The sequence below is a fragment of the Polypterus senegalus genome, chromosome 2, assembly GCF_016835505.1.
Source record: "Polypterus senegalus isolate Bchr_013 chromosome 2, ASM1683550v1, whole genome shotgun sequence".
Lineage (NCBI taxonomy): Eukaryota > Metazoa > Chordata > Cladistia > Polypteriformes > Polypteridae > Polypterus > Polypterus senegalus.
The window spans coordinates 199,668,853-199,690,877 of NC_053155.1; the positions used below are offsets into that span (position 1 = coordinate 199,668,853).

Genomic DNA, 22,025 nt, shown 5'->3' on the forward strand with positions numbered 1-22,025 from the left:
ACCTGAAGGCAATGCTCTGCTAGTGAGTCTAAACTGTCTCTATAGGCAGTATGATGAAGTTCTATCCAATTTGTTTACCCATCTTTTGTCCCTAATGGTAAGCTAATTGTACTTTTTGTCTGCAGGTCACTGGCTTCTTTCCTCCTTAATGTCACAAAAAAACGATAATGGAAAACGATTAAAATTTAAAGACCTGGAGTGTTATTCTGAAGACTATGATTTTTATGCTGTCAATTTTGAGCCAGACTCTGTGATACCAAGTACCAAAATAGACATAGAAAATATTATTGATGAAGATGAAGATGAGGATGATAATAAAAATAATGAAAAAGATACAAGAATGGTCAATGAGTTTGATGAAGAAACTGAGCAATGGGCCTCTTTGTTTGGTGCAAGGTCATTTAAAAATAAAACCAAAAGCAGTGAACTTGAAAACGAGTTAGTAGATTTGTCAGCTCATCTTGATGATCATGATGGTGGCTCACTAAACAGCAGTGAAACTCTTTTATCTGATATACAGTATAACAACACTAATAATCAAAAATATATGTTTAAGGTAAATCAGACAGCTGAACCACCAACTCAAGATTTAATGGCTACAGAAGTCCTTGGTCTTAATCGACAACAAACAGTGTTTGCTACGAGCAATGAGAAAGACAGTTCAGGGGATGATTTCATGCAGACTAATGAAAATAAAGAGTCTGTATTCACTAGCAGCTTTGAACACATCCAGACTCCGGATATTATTTCCGATTGTTACATTTCTCAGTCCTGTGACAACAGCACAAGCACAATTGCCCAAATAAATGAAAGTTTAGGTTCACACCTTGACAATATTTTATTAGGTTTAAATAGTAGCACACAACAATTTAAAGAACAGGAAGAAAACCAGTATGATATGCATCATGGTACAAATAATACAAGTACCTCTGTAGAAATCATAGGGTATTCAATGGAAAACAAAGAAGGCTATAATGGATCGGAAGAAAGATACACATTTCCACATGACAAAGGGATTCACAAAGTGGAAAAAGACCTTGAAGCATTATTCAATAACACAGTTAATGATAAGGTTTTTGAAACTTGGGGTATGAACAACAGCTCTGTGTTTCTTGAAAACAGCACAGTTGAAAAGAAAGACCTGGAGGGCAAACCTCTAAGGTCTAAAAGGTCAATTAACCTGGAAATTCATTTAGCACAAACAGATGATCGTGTAGAAACAGAGGAGGAGTTTTTAAATAATGGAACAGAAAATGTGTTTAATATAAGCTCTACAGATAAGGCGCAGTCTAACTCTTCGATGGACGCTCAAGAGTCTGACATGGATGTATCCCTTAGTGCAAAGATCGAAGAATCAGAAATCTATAATGTGTTGGCTGAGAGCACGAGAGATCTTTTAAGTGGATCTGACCATTCTGACAACTGGATAGTTGGAAATCAAACACAAAACCTTCAGACTGAAACAAGAGGAGCAGAATTTAATATTACTGTAGGAGTTCACATCAACGAAACTGACACAATGTCTTCAGATTCCGAAAACTATGGAAATAATCTGTCAGAAAGATCAAATTCCACAACTTTGTTTATACCCGAGGAGTTTAATTTAGTAAATAGAACTTTACCAGAAACACATTCAGAAAATTTGATAACAGAAAGCCTATCTGTTGCTATCAATAATAGCCTTTCTAGGCCATATGAAAATATAACTCAGAATTCGCTTGCAGTCAATCTGGACTATGACTTAGATTCACAAGAAGAAAATTCTGAAAAAAATAAAATAGCAGAGGAGGTGGTTATTTATTTAAAAAATAAAACAAATAATGGTAGCAGATATGGGACAATCACCCCTTTGGTTGATCATTCCAAGGACTATTGGGAATATGAGGGTAAAAGTAAACCTGCTCAAATTGAAGTCCCCAATGAACTGGTCAAGTACACAGAAGAGAAACCACAGGAAATAGATTTAAATGCAGTCATTCCACCTTCAAAAGCAAAACCCCAAAGGAAACCTAAATCCAATCTGAGAATTGAAAGAAAGAGGAAATCACAAAATGGAACTTTAACTTCAACACGAATCACAAATCTAGGCTCAGCAATCGCACCTAGAGGGCATAAACCCAAAGGATTCGGGCCTAGAGGGCTGAGTCCTGTTGCCAAGGAAGATCAATTTTGGAGAAGTATTGTCATTGGTGTTCCAAGAGGTGATTTTAATGACTATGATCTGTTTGCACCAGATGACAGTAACAACAAGGATATGAGGAGTTTAGACCCAGAGGTACCAGACAGTTATGAATGGGTAGAATATAAAGATCCCTACACTACTAGTGGCAAAAGCTTTAGCAGTTTAGATGATGTGACACAGTATTACTCAAACAAGGACAACGGCAACACCCGAATGTACTTCATTGCAGCAGAGGAAGTGCCATGGGATTACGCTGGATACAAAGGAGCAAGGTAGATACTGTATATATGTTCTTGTACAATCCATCAATTTTCATTTGTAACTAAATTAAATTGAATTCATGTTTTTTTTAAATAAATACACGGTGACACAGTGTGTAGCGCTGCTGCCTCACAGTTAAGAGACCTGGGTTCACTTCCCGGGTCCTCCCTGTATGGAGTTTGCATGTTCTCCCCGTGCCTGTGTGGATTTCCTCCCACAGTCCAAAGACATGCAGGTTAGGTGATTGGCAATCCTTAAATTGTCCCTAGTGTGTGTTTGGTGTGCCCTGTGGTGGGCCAGGGATTTGTTCCTGCCTTGTGCCCTGTGTAGGCTGGGATTGGCTCCAGCAGACCCCCATGACCCTGTGTTAGGATATAGCGGATTGGCCAATGACTGACTAAATAAATACCCTGATATGTTTATAAAATTGTAAATGACTTTCTGTTAAATGATGGCAGAAATAAAGTACCCAAATAAATGACATTCAGTTTTATTGTTGATTAAGACAGCATTAAACGGTTGTACTAATCAGTGACCACTTAAGAATGTTTCTATTGATTTTACAGGCTGTGCTTTATTACCTAATTTAAACTCTTTCACTTTATTGCTGATTAAAAGAGAGAAACTAGCTAATGATAAATTCAGAGCTGTCATTCTCTGCTTTCCATAACCCACATTGGATCATCTAAATGTTAATCTGATAATATCTAGCTTGTTTTAGAACCTCTGCTCTTTGGAAATCCTTTAATTCTGCTTTATATTAGACTTCAATGTGTTCTTTCAACAGGAGGTTCGAGGAAAGCAATACAGACAAAAGGGACATGCAGTTCAAAAAAGTGGTTTTTCGACGTTACCTAGATGGAACATTTACAAAGCCTGACATTAGAGGAGAAATAAACGAGCACCTTGGATTGCTCGGTCCTGTCATCAAAGCAGAGATTCATGACACCATTGTGGTAAGCTAATAATAAATGGGGTTAAATTACCTTTAAATGAAAATGAAAGAGTAAAAACATTGGCCAAAGGGGTGACAGCCATGCCTTATTAGGTAGCATGGTGACAGCAGGTTCATCAGTTTGTAGAAAGGTTTTGTGTCTTTAAGAACTTTGGAGTTTATCTGCAAACAACTAAAGAAAGCCCTTTTTCTATTATATTTATATGAAAAGAATATGTGTTGAACAAGATATTTACTACAGAAGGTCCTCTTCCGCCGTATGGTTTCTTCTTTCCGTAAGAATAATTTTTAACAACTGATTGCAATTCAAGTAACAGTTAAGAGATAGCCAACTTGGCAACTACAAACAGATTTCCTCAAATAATGTTCCTTTTAGGCTTTACTATTGACTAGCTCACTCGGTTTCTAGTAAATCGTAGACTATTAGTCTAATGTTTAAATCTAAGTGCAGAACCATCATCTACTTAAAAACAGTTCAACAGAATGTAACTGCAGTCTACAACACCTCTGACCTCCCTCGCAACACGCTCACTCAAGGGCATCATTCTCAGCATGCAAACACACATGTCATTTCAAAAATAGAATGCATTGAATTCCAACAGATGGCATACACAACTGACACTATACTCTAATAACGGAAATTTTAAATGATCGAGGAAGCAGTATTTCCATTGGAGCCTATTGAATGAAGTAGCTGATGGTAAGACTGTGTGGAGCCTCAAACTAAAAACTGACAAAATGTTGTTGCAAGATTTGAAATGCCTTAGGCTACCCTTTTAAATGGTGGTGTTGCAAGTAAAAAACACAAGCTGGGTCAAGGATGAATTTCCTTGCTCTTGTGTTGGCCAACAAAGGACTTCCTGTTTTGGAGGATTATTTACGGTGACAGACTGAAAGTTGAGAGCAAGGAGGATTGGGCTGTAGTAATGCCATAAGTCATCTAACTGGTCAGTTTCTTATTAGCTGAGGATGAAAGAAGAAAACATGTGCGCAACCTACAACTACGTCACCTATGTACCCTTCACCTAAGACACACAAACCCCTTCACTTGTGATAATGGAAATCTCCTGACATTCACAGAAACTACTGTAAATTAAAGTAAGTCAGCTTGAAAAATGCAGTATGTTCTCTTTTAGTGTGCTTCTGGTTCTTGTCCATTTTAATTGAATGCAAATACTAGGTGTAAAGAGAATCAAACACAAAGGTAGAAGAGAACAGCGATAGACACTGTACTTTTAAATTGATAGGGAGTTTTCTTCTGCTGTTTAATGCATTAAATCACAGTCAGATCTAATGGAATAAAGGAATGGTTTACATTTGAAGTATATGATATGTTCCATCACATGTATACGATAATAATTTTCATCTATTTTTACAGATAACAAATTCTAGTACTGAAGCATTGAACTGTATGTGGTATCTTCATTTACTTATTTGACTGACACCTTTATCCAAGGCAACTTACAACATTTATGATACAATTGGTTACATTTATTTTTGTTTTTCAAGTGACTTGCTCATGCTCACACAGTGTCAGTAGTGGGATATGAACCCATAAGTCCACAGCCTTAACCATTACACCACACTGCCTCCTGTTTCACCTCATAGAAAACATAACTAACCGGTAAACAAGCATTGAAAAAGCCCAGCCTTCTACCTTTCTGACAAATGGACTCATTATACCAAGACTTATGTCTATACCTCAAGTGACTTTTTATTTATTGCTAGGAGTTATAATCATTTGTGTTTTTGTAAAAAAAAGTTTTTCTAAGTTGGCATAAAGAATATAAAAAAACTTTGAAAGCCTACTTTTTCCCAATGATATTCTATTACTTTGTGACTGTTGGAAAGTGAGTGATTTTAACTTATCCATTCACATGCTTGGCAAAATAATGTGGGAAAGAGGAAGAGAATTTGAATTTGGTTAATTAATTATCAGTTTTGCCTTTGGCAATGCCAGTAATTATTAAATCATTTGGTACGGCTCCTACATTATTTACCATATCTTCTTCTATAGGAAGTGGGTCTCCTGCTGTTAGACTTACAGCAAGTACACTTGTTTAAAGAAGCAGAATTATACAATTTATTGATAAATACAAGGATTATAGAAATATGATAACTGCATACTGTTTATACATTGATAATGCAAGACAGACAAACATGTAAAACAGAAGAGGCTGGCAGTTTACTTGCTGTTTAAAGTTCTAATTTACCTTGCCACAGATAAAGAGTTGATGATACCAAGTCTTTAAAAATGATGTCTGATGTTATGTGGAGTTGTTGCTGTTATTGGTCCGGGTTCAAGTAGAGTATTCTTCTTGCATTGGGGTGCACTCTTTCTATGGATGACGTGGTCCTTTGTTTGTGGTGTGCTGTGCTTTTCTCAATTAGACTCTTTGCCGAGTCCTCTGCAGCTTCTTAGGGAAATGGCATTACATGTTGTGGCAACTCCCTTGTTGAACTAATTCATCTTCTCAGACCGGGCTCAGTCACTGGCATAGAGCTTGGCTTGGCAGTTCATAAGGTTCCTGGTTTCAGAGAACATGCAGGTATCAGAAGGTGTACAGCATTTCAGAGAGATGAATACAGTTAGTTTGCAGAGGCAGTTTGATATCTGGTGATTGAATAAACGTTACTTCTAGTTACAGAATCAATGCCTGCTCATGGCCTGTGATTTTGCCCGTAAAAGTTGCCAGTCATTGAATTGTAGCTCTTTGTTTTGTCCATTTGGCACCACCATGTCTCCAGGAGTTTGCAGAGATGTCAGTTCAACCCTGATTTTCAGATGAAGTATAAGGCTAACCAAGAATGCTTTGAGCTGTAGTTAAGCCATTTTCTCAGCAATACAGGTTGGGGTTTTGACGCCGCGTTTTAATGGCCGCTATTTTGTCGGCACTCATATGTCTATCGCGCAAATGTCGGGTCACATATATGGATAGGTGTGTGTGCCTTTCCAAATGATGTCCAGCCAATTCAGTTTGCCACAGGTGGACTGCAATGAAGTTCTAGACCAGGGGTCCTCAATCACAGTCCTGGTTACTTAATTAGAAAGTCATTCTTGCCAATAATTTAATGTCATGGCTTGTTAGTGCTTTAACTGTGCTATGTCAGGTCATTCTCATATCCTAGATTTTCTTCCCATTTCTAAGGATATCATCCAAATGATTTGATGGCTAAAATGGAGGGGTAATTCTCAGTCCTTTACTTTTTTCTCTTCACTTTCCTTCCAAGTATTTAATTAAACGCAATAGTGCATGATAAACACACCCAGGTGTAAATGGTAACAAGCTGAATGGAGAAATGCTGCTCTCTTTTGTCATTTACATGTCATGGCTTATTAGGAGCAATATTAAAAACCAAGAATACAGCTGTTTAAGATTAATATAAGAAATAACAGTTCAAAATCTTAACAAGCAAGACAACTAAAGTGAAGCAGAAGTATTTCTTGAGCAATAAGTGCTTCTTATTTAGCCACTGGGTTGGAGCAAAAACCTGCAGCCACTGCAGCCCTCCAGGACTGTAATTGGGGACCCCTGTTCTAGAAACATTTCATGGAGAATTAAAGCAAACAGGCTACACATGACCACAAGTTTGGAGTGCCATAGTAAAGGGTCTGAATACTTACAGAAATGAGAGATTTCAGTTTTTGATTTTTAATACATTTGTAAACCTTTCTAAAAACAATTTTTCACTTTGTCGTTATGGGTTATTGAGTGTAGATTAATTGGCAAGTTTATCCATTTAAAATTAAATCTACAACACAATATAGTGTGCAGAAAGTAAGGGGGTCGGTGTCCTTTCTGAATCCACTGTTGATGTATCCTGCTTATTTTTTAGAGGTGTGGTCAAAATTATACTCTGTCAGTTGAGAAGGTTGCCATATTGTAGCATTACAGATACTGTTAGTTTCTATTGCAGTATTGCATTCTAAATACACTGCTGTATCTCTCCAGATTGTTTTCAAAAACCTTGCCACAAAGCCCCACTCTTTACACGCACATGGAGTCTCTTATATGAAGTCAATGGAAGGAGTAGGCTATGAGGATGACTCTCCATCAAACTATAAAAATGATGACGCTGTTCTTCCGGGACATAATTATACCTACGTTTGGAAATCCAAAGTGGGGCCTAATTCAAAGGATACTCCCTGTCGGGCCTGGGTCTACTATTCAGGTGTCAACCCAGTAAGTATCTCTCTCCCTCTCTATCTCTCTGTCTATATTCTTGCTTAATGAAATATTTCAGAATTTAGTAGCTTTTATCTTTTATTATCTTAGTTATAATACTAGTTATAGTTTTATTTAATGTGTAGTTTACTGCAAAATATTTTAAGCATGTGTCACAGGCAGAATGATACAGTTTAGATGTCACTGTCACCCTCACAGCAGTGAGTCCATTGAGGAGCACTAAACACAGAAGGCATAAGAGACTGTGTGTCTTTCATAAAAGTCACTGAAATCATTGAAACTTATTGTGTAAAAGTGTGCCCTGCCTTACACTAACATGTAGTTCAGAAGTGTATCCAGAATACTTTAACAATTTTAAGTCCCTTGCTCATCTTCTCACTTTCAATATTTGCTGCCTGATGTCAACTATTCAGCCATGTGTCTCCCTCTTTATAATTTTAAACATTTACATATATTTTTTTACTTATCTTTGGAATGTCTGAATTCACTTTCATGTTTGCAGAGTTGTGGCGAATTGTAGCTTCCCTTAGCTTTATGAGACTGAAACAAGAACCAATCTAGTAAACTGCCAGGCACACACATGCATATGTCTACAGTCATCCAACAAATCGAAACAGAATGTCCTTGGGATTTAGGGGGAAACTGGACCACAGGGAGAACAGTGTAAACTCTGCATAGACAGTGACTGAGCTGCACTACCAGAGAGATGCTATCAAAATAACACTTTTTTCTACTTTTTCTTATATTTTAATCTAGATATTTTCTTGTTCACTGCAATATATAACCATGTTTTATGTAAATGCATATAAAGAGAGTACACAGAAGTGAAATGTGCTTAACTCAACATTCATTTCCTTATTTTTAATTTTTAGGAAAAGGATATTAATTCGGGGCTGATTGGACCATTGCTGATTTGTCGCGAAGGATTCCTGAAAGAAAATATAAATGATGCAAGGGAGTTTTTTTTGCTTTTCATGACATTTGATGAAAACAAAAGTTGGTACTTTGAGGAAAATATGAAAAGCATATATAAAACTAATATTATCAAGAATGACCCAGAAACGAGAAGCAAGAACATATTTCATGGTACTCTATTTTGTTGCATTCATTATTTGATATGATTTTCTAGGAGAAGAAATATTAATTTTAACCTAATGCTGCAAGGAAATTATCATATTTTTATTTTAGAAATTATTTCCTGTGATCTTGTACTGGGATATGTGGGTTCAGAAAATGAATAGAGGTGTGGATAGATAGTTTAAATAGAATTGGGATGAATAATTTAGGAATCAAATTACACAAGATATATTACAGATCATTTCCAACCATGTAACAGAGAATATTGTTTTAGTTTAATAACCTGAGAGTTCATTGACTACCAAAGGAAGTCTTTTTCATGAATTTTAGCATTCTCATCACATCAGTGCACTAGTCTGATTACGAGCTTTTGGCTTGGAAGGAAATTGTTGGTTTCTTTTATGGAGCAGATTTCCTGGCCGCTTTGAATAATTCATAAGGTTTTAACCATAAACACATACTGTATAAACTGTTGACTGTTTATTATTTTTAATTATTTTCGTACAAATTATTAATTTCACTTAAATAATATTGTTCGCCATAATGTCTTTACATCAACATATGGTGACATTTCAGCTAGGTTTTGTTGGTTTTTGATACACACTACACTTATTTATGTATATGCATATGCCTATGCAATGGAAGTTTTTAGTTATTGTTATACAACGTTGAATCACAATGGAGTTAATGTGTCTTTTTTGACACTGATCAATAGAAGAAGACTCTTTAATGTCAAAGTGAAAGTAGATCTTTGTGATTTGGTCTAAATTAATTACAAATATAAAGCCAAAAATAATTGATCAGCATTCACCACCAATAAGAATTATGCACCTAAATCATCAATGGTGAATCCGATTGCTTTTAAAAGTCGCATAATAAGTTCAATGGAGATCACACGTCTGTAGTCAAGGAATTTCATTTGATTGTATTAAAACTTTCCCTTGTCTGAGAGGTCCATCTTGTGGTGAACCAGTATGGTGGCCTAACTTAGACAATAAAGACAAAGTTAGAGGATGGAGACAGGAAAATGCCCGAGTCACTCAATATGCCTTGAGGTCCAGTTAAATCATTCATTAAGAAATGGAAAGAGTATGAAACAGCTGTAAAACCGCTTAGAGCAGAGTGTCCACAAAACTGAGTGATCATGCAAGAAGAAGACTAGTGAGGGAAGTCACACTAGACTAGAGAGATTGTCAATACAACAACTGCTGCCTGGGTGCTTCACCATTCACAACTTTATGGGAGAGTGGGAGAGAGAAGAAAAGCAGAAGGCACATGGAAGACTCTGAAGTCATCTATAAGAAGGTTCTATGGTTTAGGCTTAGAAACATTTCACATTATCAAAATCACACCATTGTAAAGCATGGTGGTAGAAACATCATGCTGTGGGGATGCTTCTCGGCAGCAGGCTTTGGAAGGCTTGTTTTGTATCAGTATTGCTTAACTCAGTGTTTCACAGACTGCCATCAGTGGGTTGTGACTCCCTATTCTTTATAATGTTAGTGGGCTTCAAAGTTGTGTTCATTGAATCGTATACAGGTTGTTTAATCGTTGCTACAAAAATAAATTTTTGCTTTCAGCTCTGACACACTTAATTCACCAAGAGAGACCCAACAGCTTTGATGATTTGTCTGCAATTCACCAAGGGAGACCCATCCTCACTCTAATGATTGTCTTTGATTATTCCAGTTGGTTGGGAAGACACTTACATGTGAAAAACTGGGTCAGAATATCAAAAAAGGTTGAGAAACATTAGTTTATCTTATATTTTACTGATAAACATTCAAACTTGTTGTACAGAATTTAAGTTACTTTAAAAACATCTATTAAATACAACTTATGATAAGGGCTAAACATGTGCAGATTATTACAATGCAACATTTAATGTATTCATTTACTTCATCTGTGAGGCATGAACACAGGCATCATCTTACTCCATTGAGTTACAGTGCCATAAGTTTTCTGGTCTCAAGGAATAAAAAGCCACTTAACTGGAGAAAAATAAAATATGAGTGCAGTTAGCCTGCTTAATTAACTAATTTCAGGTAATTTAATCTGTGTTTCATATATGTTGTGACACTAGAGGGCGCTGTTGCTTCTCCAAACCCACAAACAACGCGTCCAGGCACCAGGTAAAAGTACCAGAAATAATTTTAATTTCTTTAATAATGTGCACAAAGCACCTCCACAATACACAATAAATCACAATATTTAACATAATAAATCCTCCTCTCCTCCCAGCAGCTCTGTCACACTCCCTCCCAACTCCGGCTCAGCTTGCTGGGTTTCCCATAATACTTTATATAGTCCTTGACCCGGAAGTGCTCCTGTCCCTCAGTCCATGTGATTCACGAGCACTTCCGGGTCCATTAAACATTTATATTTCTCTTCAGCCTGGAAGCACTTCTGTTCTTCCGTCCCCGTGACTTTGGAGTACTTTCGGGCTGTAGGGAAAATAGAAATCCCTGTATCTCCCTGCTGCATCACCCGATGGCACCTATGGCACCCAGCAGGGCCGGGAAGTTGAACTCCATCTCCCACATTGCCCTGTGGGAATCCGGGGCACCTCCATGCTGCAGGGAGGACTCCATCTGGCGGCCTGGATGTGTTGGCCAGGATAAGCTGCCGGCCATCTCTCACAATATACGTCACTTAGTACACACAGAGAATGATGTTTTTAAGCACCCCTTTCATTTGAAGGCTGCAGTATACATGCAGCAGTGTCATAAGTGCTTCATGTTTTGCAGATGCATTATGAGTAAAAAAAAAAGTCATAATATTAATATTAATGTAGTGAAGCATTGTGCCAGCACATGTGGCTCATAAGGATTTAAGCTCCTTTTCCTGGCTGATTTCATGGCTCACTATCTGAACACGTTCTTGCTCTCCCAGGCATCAATTCTACACTGAAGACAAAATGGTTGTACAGATGCCTCCCTTTTATAAATTGCATCTGCATTAGAATTTGATGGTTCTTATATTTAAATAACAGTTGCCTGGGTATCACTATTTTTTCTTGCTGGCTTATGTTCTTCATGTTACCATAATAGTTCCATAATAACATATAAAAAAGCATATACAAACACGTAACACCTATAATCATTAGCCTAATTTGTGTGTTGACTATGAGTCCCAAAGCACTAAGTCCCAAAAACGGTTCAAAAAATGCCCACTGTGCTATTTACTGTCAAACCTCAGCTAGTAAAGAGGGCAAACACAGGCTAAAAAGTATATTTTCACAAAAAATGCTCTGTCACACTCTGAAGCTCTGAAGACAACAAAGCCATAAAAGAGTTGCCAGCAAAGCAATTAAGGCAAATAAAAGTCCCAATACAAGTATACAACAATATTCAAATACAAGTCCACGTTCAAGAATAGTTGAAATACAAAGCAAGGTCAAAAATCCAGTAAATCACTAAGCACACGAAAATCACAAAAGGCACAAGAACTCACCACTCTTCACAACAATTGAAATTAATCACCAGGAACTGGAGACGACCCTAGGGTGGAGAGCAGTTTCTGTTGGTGATTGGCAGGAGACCCCATTTTTGGAAGACCACCATAAACACGTGGAACATAACAAAGGCAGCTTACATACATAAAGAAAATAAAGAATAATACACATCTCTCTATTATAAAAAGAAATCCTGGAATGCAAAAGAAAGGCGACAATACGTGATTTTCTCGCAAGTTCTCGAAAGACATTTAAAAGACCCACGAGACAAAAGAGCGTCTCACAGGGACCGTAAACATGAGACTTTGTGCTAAGAGACTGTCCCAGGGCCGTCTCTCGGGGACGTGGAACATGAGATTCTTGCAAGACACGCCCTACTTACAACAGATATCATATAAGAGCAAATCCATCAAAAAACAGTCAGTTAAAGCACGTAGTGCACACAGATCCTGTGCTCTCAACACATATAAAGCGTATGAGGACAATACGGAGAATAGACTCCCAAAGGCGTTGGTGAGAAAAAAAGGCAGAAACGAGATTATGAAACCAGTAAAATACTAAAGTATTGCAGTGTCCCAGCCAGGTTGCGGCCTTCTTGGTTTTATGTGACTGTTCGGTCTGATTGACGGAGGCCAGAATACAGCACGGAAGACTAATATTGGGGGTATTGATTGATGCGGTAAGGGGGGGTGAGATGCGGAGGATGAGGGATTGGAGAGGATGATAGAAAGTTGTGTTTGGGGTTACGAAGTCAGCGATTGTTCAAGTAAAGCTTTTGTGACACTTTATCACGTCAGTCGCTACAGTATCAAAGAAAAGATAGAAAAGATTGCATTACCGCAAAACAAAAGGTGATTAATCATCAGAACCAGGTGTAAGTGAAAAAAGAGCAGGACAAATCGAGGTCAGAAATAAAAGGCAAAGAGTAGACAACAAGGTCTTTTTACATTTGCATCAGTCTTATGCACAAAACGTGGATTTACACAAATAATGGACCATACGCTATGAGAATCTGTGGTCCGGCAACAGCTAAAGCAACGACAAGCTGAATTTCAAAGAATACACAATTCGGTCAGGTGTATATTTATGATCACGGAGAAGCGATGCAAATTTTAACAGGCAAAAAGAAAGGTAATGTATATATTCCGCGAATAACAATACACTCCAAAGGAGATCGTGATATGACATTTGTATTAAAATGTTTACAGTTTACTGTTTACTGAGCTTTAGCTATGACAATCAATAAATCACAGGGACAAACATTAGAAAAAATCGTATTATTTATTAGAGAAACAGAAACAATATGCACTCACAGGCAGTTATACATTGTGTTGTCACAATGTGTCTCCAAAAAATATTGTTTTTAATGAAGCTTTAAAGTAAAAGTGCAAACAATGAAATGAAAACAATTCCAAAGAAAAAGAAATTAAAATTGTATATCCGATTAACCAAACACAGGGGTTGGAGAGTGAAGCGAGCAGGGGGCGAAGCCCCCTAGTAATCAACATAAATGAAAGAATCAAGAATTAACCAATGAGACATATTTGAACCCCAGCCAGGAGAAGAACCCTGACTGAGATATGACAATTTGAATATTTACTTATTTTTTATTTGAATATTCAAGCCTTATTTTTTGGATAATTTGAAATCCCTAGTAAGTATTGTTCTCAGCTAGAGGTGTACCAGCCTGCACGGATAAAGTTAATAAAATGGGGTTTACAGGGTTGGTCTGGGTGGGTGCCCAATAAGATATGCTTTTATCAAAATCTCTAGTGGCACTCCTGATGCTAAGTACAATAAGACTGAGCTAACTTTTGGTACAGGCAGCACGGTGGCACAGTGGTAGCACTGCTGCTTCGCAGTAAGGGGACCTGGGTTTTCTTCCTGGGTCCTCCCTGTGTGGAGTTTACATGCTCTCCCCGTGTCTGCATGGGTACTCTGGTTTCCTCCCACATTTCAAAGACACACAGGTTAGGTGCATTGGCGATCCTAAATTGTCCCTAGTGTGTGTGTGTGTGTGTGCCCTGTGGTGGGCTGATGCCCTGCCTGGGGTTTGTTCCTGCCTTGCTCCATGTGCTGGCTGGGATTGGCTCCAGCAGACCCCCGTGACCCTGTGTTAGGATATAGCGGGTTGGACGATGACTGACTGACTGACTAACTTTTGGTTCAAGTAGCAACTCTCACCCATCTTTGTTTCATTATCTTAATCTTCATAATCCAAGATGTCCAATGCAAGACATGATCACACAGCCAATTAATTCTGGGAGTCACCAGTTATCCACATCTTTGAGATATGGGTAGATACAAAACACAAAAAACACTATGTAGCCTTGGTGAGGATCAGTAATCTACACATAGGCAGAGGCTAGGCCAGGACAGAACCAAGGTCCCAGGCAGCTGTGCTTTCTACTTTACCATATGCTACTCATGAAACTAGTCATTTAGAGAAACACACTTCTCACTTAACTTCAGTCAAAAATTATTCAAATTTTCCTGTTGTTTCAGCTATTAATGGCATCGTTTACAGTTTGAAGGGTCTAAGGATGTACGCCAATGAGCTTGTAAGATGGTACTTGATCAATATGGGCAGCCAAAAGGACCTTCACTCTATTCATTTTCATGGGCAAACTTTCCTTGACAAGCAAGGCAAAGACTATCGACTTGGTGTCTACCCACTTCTACCTGGTGAGTAAATATTGTTGTGTTATATAAAAAAGATAAATTAGGATGTGTAGCTTTGATTTATTTAAATGTATGTGTTGTGGACCCGGCCCGGACACAGACAGGCGGACATGTTGTTTTTCATCACCACACGTTTATTATTTTCAATATTTACAAATGTTTTAAGTGCCACACAAACCCCAAACAGTCCTGGCCACACAATGCCTTTTCTTCGGGCTGCCTCCACACTCTGTGCTCCTGCCTCGTCCTGCTTCCACCTGACTCCAGCCCTGAATGAAGGGAGACGGCCCCTTTTATATGCTCCCGGATGAGCTCCAGGTCGTTCCCGGCATTCCCCTCTGGACACTCCCCAGTGTGGCGGAAATGCCGGCTGTTCTCCCGGAAGCTCTCCGGGTATCCCTCTTCTTCTTCCCCCCAGCACTTCCTGGTGTTGCGGAAGTGCTGAGGTCCAAGGTTCCCAAGGCATTGGGGCGCTCCCTGGCGGTGACCACGGGTCCCTACAGGGTTGGGCTTCCAAGCCCTCTACTCGTGGCCCCCAAAGCCACCAGGATGGCACCCCCACGTGATCCCAGATGGGCGCATGCCCACTTCCAGTCCTTCAAGGCGTCCTGGCCAGGTCGTCGCTCCTGGCATCCCTGACAGTGTCTATAGCCTCAATGCATTTTCTCATGACTATCAAACATAGGCCTTCTCCAGTGGCGGCATAGTTTTTTGGGGGACAAAGTAATGCAGTATTTATCTATTATATACTGCCTTTCACATCTGTCTAGTAAATTCCACAAGCTTTCGTGGACCTCATTATAATGTCAATGCACATCTTTGTCTGTCTAGTACCAGACCCATAGGTCAAATCCAGGCTAAAATGTATTATATTCTTTCCACCATGCTGCCCAATCTAATGCCAGCTTTCCCATTTCTACTGAGCTCCAGAACTTCACTTTATGCATCCACGGTCCCCTTATTTTCTTCCATAACGTGCCCCATAGATGTGGAAAGGAACAGGTGCAACTGCCATCCAAATTTTATACTACACCTGTCTCTAATTGCTCAGTTCTCTGCCAGCTTGCCCAGTTCCCCATTCTGTCAAAACCCATACTATAATGTGTGCACCCCCACCTCTGTAATCTTCCAATAACATGTACTTCCATCCATCCTGTAACACATCTGTAGCATAAGTCCAATCCAAATCTGCCTCTACTAACAGAGTGCCCAGTCCTTGGCCATTTCCACTGTATTCCATCAGATCAGATTACATCTTGCCTGAAGAAGGGGCTGAGTTTCCTCGAAAGCTTGCATATTGTAATCTTTTTAGTTAGATAATAAAAGGTGTCATTTTGCTTGACTTCTCACTACACTCTATTCCATAAATCCACATCATACAATCACTAGTCCTCTGATTTTCCCCAACTCTTGCACCCCAGTTTGTCATTTATCACACACCCAAAGTCATTCCCACCCTAATTTTATTCTACACTTGCTGCCAGTCTGCCCAGTCCTGTACAAGTTTGCCAGAATTACTTCACTTGGGTACAAATACACATTGTGAGATCCACAGACGCCCCAGCATCTTAAAACAAAATTTTGGCCCCTAACTTGTCTTTAACTACACCCACAGGACAAGTCCTACCTAAATCGTCTTCCACTACGATCAGGATATCTGTATTTCTTTGAACACATATATTGCCCTCCTTTCCTTCAGGCCTGAAAATTTCTCAGAAACTTTCTGACTAAATTGAGTCCTTTTTCACTAAGCCTGCCAAAAAATATCTGCATACTATTGTCTAGAGTAGTGTTTCCCAACCTTTTTTCTTTGGTGGCACACTTTTTGTAACCAAAAACATCCAATGGCACACCAATATCTTACTAACCACAAACACTTTATATCTGGTACATGTTCTCAACTATCTGAAGGGGTGGTCCTACTGGAGAAGTCAGTAAAAAAGCAGCTCCGAGGTCAGCGTTTGTAGGCACAGCACTTAGTGACCACTTTGCTGGCATCTCCCAGCTGCTTCATCCCTTTGACCGCCTGTCCTGAGAGACTCACTGGCGACTACACACCCAGACAGATGGACTCTAGCAGCCTGGAGACGCGTCTGCAACAGAGCTAACGCGGAGCTGTTTTTATCCCATGTTCTCCAAAGTTGCGTCCCTGGAAAAGTCTGAAAGCAACCAATTAAAAGGCAGCCTCAGGTCACCTGCTTGCCAAAAGTTGAAGGACTTACATAGACTCTCATTGGGCCAACATCCTTCACTCAGAAAATATTCACACAGAAATAAAACAAAATCCATTCGGAACCAGTTTTTAATGGATGTTGACATGTGCTGACACCAGGCACGTTGTACAAATAAACAAATTTGTCTCATGTTTGTTCTGCATTATTTAATTAATTTAAGTATTGTTTATAAAATATTTGGAGGGGGACGGCACCCCAGTAGTCACATTACAGACCTCCACTGGACTGCTCATGTGCAGATAAATATCAGCCACTTTAACAAAAATTATTACAGATCACTTAACCATTTTATTAAACCAGCAACAACAGTCATATCGCAGTACACACCAAACTCCATTCTCAAGTAAAAAAATCATCAGTTTATTAATTCACTTCTGAAAGGTCAGGAAATGGGACAGGGCAGAGTTTTGCAGCATTTTGTGACATTTTTATTCTCATATTTAAACTATGAACAATTGAGAAAGGCCATTGCAGAGCAAATAAAAACCTGTAGGAGTCAATCCAGATTAAGACAAGGAGTGTTAGGTTCTATACATTTTATTTTCTTGTATGATTGGCAAGCAAAGAGCAATATTTCAAGTTCATCAACAATTAAACAGAAATATTATAAACATTGAGAGACAACAGAAGATATAATATATTGTATATACCAGGGGTCCCCAACTCTGATCCTGGAGGGCCGTAGTGGCTGCAGGTTTTCATTCTAACCCTTTTCTTAATGAGTGACCTGTTTTTACTGCTAATTAACTTCTTTTGAACTAATTTGTATTGACTTGTTCTTGAAGATTCAGACCCCTTAATTGTTTCTTTTTCCTTAATTAGCAGCCAAACAATAATGAGATACAAAATTAGCCAAAACAAATGGTGTCCAAAGTACAATATCTGAAAATAAAGAACGATGAAGGTCTCAGGAATGTTGATCTGTTCAGGTCCCCAAAACATTTTAACAGAGCTCTTAGAAAAGAGAAAATCATCAATTTCAGAAATGTCTGGTAATACACCACAAGAGCAGCAACAAGCCACAGAATTAAAGAACGAGTTTAATTAAGCGGCACCTCATTAAGCAGCTGGTTGGAGTGAAATTGGTTGGAGTTTGAGTCCCTGACTTATCTGGTCTTCTGTTGGCTCCCTCACTTCACATTTAATTTCTCTTTGGGTGCCATTTAAGGAAACAAATGAAGCAATTCAGAGGAACGATGAAGAAATCTTAGAAAGCAATTCTATTAAAATGAATTCACAAGAAGTTAATTAACAGCGCAAACAGGGCACTCATTAAAAAAAAGGGTTAGAATGAAAACCTGCATCCATGGTGGTCCTCCAGGACCGGACTTGGTGACTCCCGGTATATACAGTATGGACAAACATTGCCGGCATGGCGCAACTGAGGTTCGATCTCCACAAGGAGAAGCAAAAAAGTGCATACACCTGATGAGCCCCAAATAGGGCAAGTATTATATATATATATATATATATATACATATATATATATATATATTATATTTGGTAAGTACTATATAACAGTACCTCTCCAATGATCACCCTTCCTTTCAAAGTCACGTTAAAATACACAAATAGACCAATCACAAGACAACCCGGGAACTACTTCTTGTCTCCTCTCCAAGTCATCTGGAGTACTTGTGGGTCATGCGGGAACCAGGGCAGTCCTCCGCCAGTAACAACCTTTGGCGGTCCCCAAAGTCCCAGACAAGGATGCATTTCTGAACTCTATTTTCAATGAAACCCTGCAGGCGTCTTAATTGGGTTTAGCTCCGAGGAACGCTGCCACCTGTCGTGTGGGGGAATGACCTGCTCCTGCGAAGTCCATTCTTCCAGTCCTTCCATTATGGCAGCGTTTCTCAACCTCTAAGTATTTGCGACCCGAGTTTTCATAACAGTTTTAATCGCGCTTTTTTCAAAGGAGCCCACTAATACCAATTTGTTCTTTTTTAATTAATGATATATCATAGATACATATTTTATTATACCTACTTAACTTTTATCGACATTTATCTAACTCTAGATTTATTTTTCTAGTATCAGAATGTAGTTTAAATTAATTTGTTTTGGTTTCAATAGATGTATTTTTCATATTTTCGTTCTTGTTTTCTTTTTTTCACATCTTCGTGCCCCCCTTTTTATTACTTTGCGCCCCCCTAGGGGGCCTGCCCCACAGTTTGAGAACCACTGCATTATGGCTGGGTATGAAACCTTCTGTTATGTCAGCCAGGATGCCTATGTTCCTATTTTTTTCCAGACAGAGACTGTATGCTGTTATCAAAATATTTGTATGGTAATTGCTGGCCTTCAGTTAGCCTTCCTTAACTTAACTTTTAAAACGTGGTACCATCCTCCTGCTGTGATGCCCCCTATAGGTCTCTTACCGGTCTTATTTCCATGTTTTCTTAGATATTATTTCCAACATATTGAGGACTTACTGAGTATAGTGATGTCAAGATTTCCATACTCACACATACGAGATTTTTGCACATTACCTGTGAGCATTTTTCTTTAACTTTAGTTCATAATTACCACATACCCTGTCATGTGCCCTACTAATATAACTAGGCAACACTCCATGAAGTAAAGAGAGTGATCATTTTTCCTCCCTTAATAGAGAGCAGCCTCTCCAGGAATCACACCCTTATCATGGTGGGCAGGTTTATGTGCCCTTGTGACCCTGGGAGCTATGCTGTCCGGAACAGAAGCTCCTGGTAGGGCATCCCAAGGCAAATTCACTTGGTTCTGGAACCAAACCCCTTAAAAGAGGCTGGGCTCTCCTTTAGAAACACCCACACGGCTCAGTTGTAACCAATCAGTTAAAAAAAAAAAATAACGTCAAAGGACTCTCATACTCTATTCCTGACTTCTGATTGCAATTAAATGTATTTGATGGATGAAAATTGTTTTGTTACCTTAAAGAAATACCCTACCCAAAACAATATTTTTATATGTTACTTATGCTATGTGGTTTGTAGTGCTCACCAAGAAAATGTTTAATTGAATGTTTTTGTGCAGAACAGACATAACAACATTTGTCATAGAATTGGCATCCATTGAGACCAACCCTGGGCTACAGCAAACAAACTACAAATGTCTGATTTACTGACGTTGCATAATCCATCTGTTAAGTAATCCAGGTGTATGCTCAAAACATACAAAATGCATGCATTGCTTATTAAAATATTTTCAAATAAATACTTCTAGAAAAGCGGAATGGTACATGCACAGAAGATACATTTTACATGGAACTGAGCGTTTGAACTAAAGACTGGCACCTCTCCCTCATTCATTGGTTCTGTCTTCAATTAAAAAGCTTGTTCCCGTGTAAATAAGATGAAGAATCGTTGTCAACCATCATGATAAACCATAAGTAAAAGACAAAAAGAAAAAACATTTTTGAGTGGAGTATTCATTTAAGGTGTTTAGCTGCATGAGAAAGATCATACTATTGAAGCACAAATATTTTCACTTTGAATAGTTCTTTCAGACATAAATGGGTATTACTGACTATGGGTCACTCACCTGGGCAGTTAGTCACTGTCTGGTTTGGTTCAGCAGTTTGGCACTGACCAATGATTTGGATTTATCTTTAGGCACCATTAGTACAATTGAAATGAAACCATCCAAGCCAGGACTGTGGCTTCTAGAATCTGAAGTTGGTGAATACCAAAAAGCAGGAATGCAAACGCTGTTCTTAATTTTGGATTCAGGTAAGGAAGCAAAATCTTAGAACAAGAGAATGTTACTCATGATTCTAAAAAAAAGAGACTTTTTAATTGAGAAATCCAATATGAAGCAGCAACTACATTTAGCTAAATGTTTTTTGTATCAGTTTACATTGTGCCAGAATTGATTAATACATACTGTACAATCTGCCTAATTCGATTGTATCTTGCCTTTAACATTGATTACTGAAATTGATGGTACAGCCATAAAACTATAAAAATCTTCTGACGCCTTATTAAAATAAACAAATAGGACAACATATTGGCACAATGTTTGATGCTGCTTTGTCACAGATCAGGCATCCTGGCTTCAAATATTAAGCCTGTAAGCTGACTGTGTGAAGCCTGTGTGGGTTTTTGTTGTGGGTATTCCAGGTTTCCTTCCCTGTTTTAAAGTTGTGCATGTTAACTTAGTTGTAAAGTTTAAACTGGCCCAGTGTTCATGTGCACAAGTATGATATGCAATGGACTTGGTGTCACACCTATGTTGTTTAGTTCTAGTACTATCAAGAGGCATTACCATATCCATCCATCAGCTTTCTAAGCTGACCTGAAAAAGCAGATGAAAAAATGGATAGTTGACTATTATAGGTAGGCTTAATATTTAGCGTGAATTTATTTGCTTCACATACAGTATTTATCAGTTCATCCATTTAATGAATTCATATGTGCAATTCTAGTGTCAATGAGAGACAGACTCTGTACTTACTATCTGGCACAGCAAGAACTAGCCTAGATGAGTTGGCAGTCCACCACTAGCCACACATAATCACACAAGCCAGTCTAAAGTTATCAACTGATTAGACAGATAGATAGATAGATAGATATATAGATAGATAGATAGATAGATAGATAGATAGATAGATAGATAGATAGATAGATAGATAGATAGATAGATAGATACTTTATGTGTCCCCAAGGGGAACAATTCATGCCTTTGAGATAAGAGAAGAAAATCCACCTGGACACAATAGGAACATGCAAACTCTAAACAGACAATGAAATGGCCAGCACTTAAATTCAGTCTCCAAGGGCTGTGAAACATTATATCATTAACAGGTTTCATACTTTGTAGTAACAAACCACTTGTTTCGTTTCCTTCTTAGCTATTCATTGTTGTTAGCAAAATATTGTTTTGATTTGTTCCTTATTTGTGCAGTATTAGTGCTTGTGGGCACAGTAAAAATGAAATAAAGATGTCTATAGGTAGCGCAGGAGGAGATTCCAGACCAGAGAGGTAGAGATAGGTGGGTCGCAGTCAGAAGGCG

The 22,025-nt window shown here is 38.5% G+C and overlaps 1 protein-coding gene across 1 annotated transcript in view; it reads left to right on the forward strand.

Annotated features, from left to right (window-relative positions):
• Positions 1 to 22,025, forward strand: part of f5 (coagulation factor V) — a 116,500-nt gene that overhangs the window by 70,433 nt on the left and 24,042 nt on the right. Inside the window, exons 13-18 of the mRNA XM_039745165.1 lie at positions 126 to 2,454; positions 3,231 to 3,399; positions 7,352 to 7,582; positions 8,458 to 8,671; positions 14,622 to 14,801; positions 20,626 to 20,742. Of these exons, the coding sequence (XP_039601099.1) occupies positions 126 to 2,454; positions 3,231 to 3,399; positions 7,352 to 7,582; positions 8,458 to 8,671; positions 14,622 to 14,801; positions 20,626 to 20,742 (3,240 nt within the window). The remainder of the gene's footprint in view (positions 1 to 125; positions 2,455 to 3,230; positions 3,400 to 7,351; positions 7,583 to 8,457; positions 8,672 to 14,621; positions 14,802 to 20,625; positions 20,743 to 22,025) is intronic.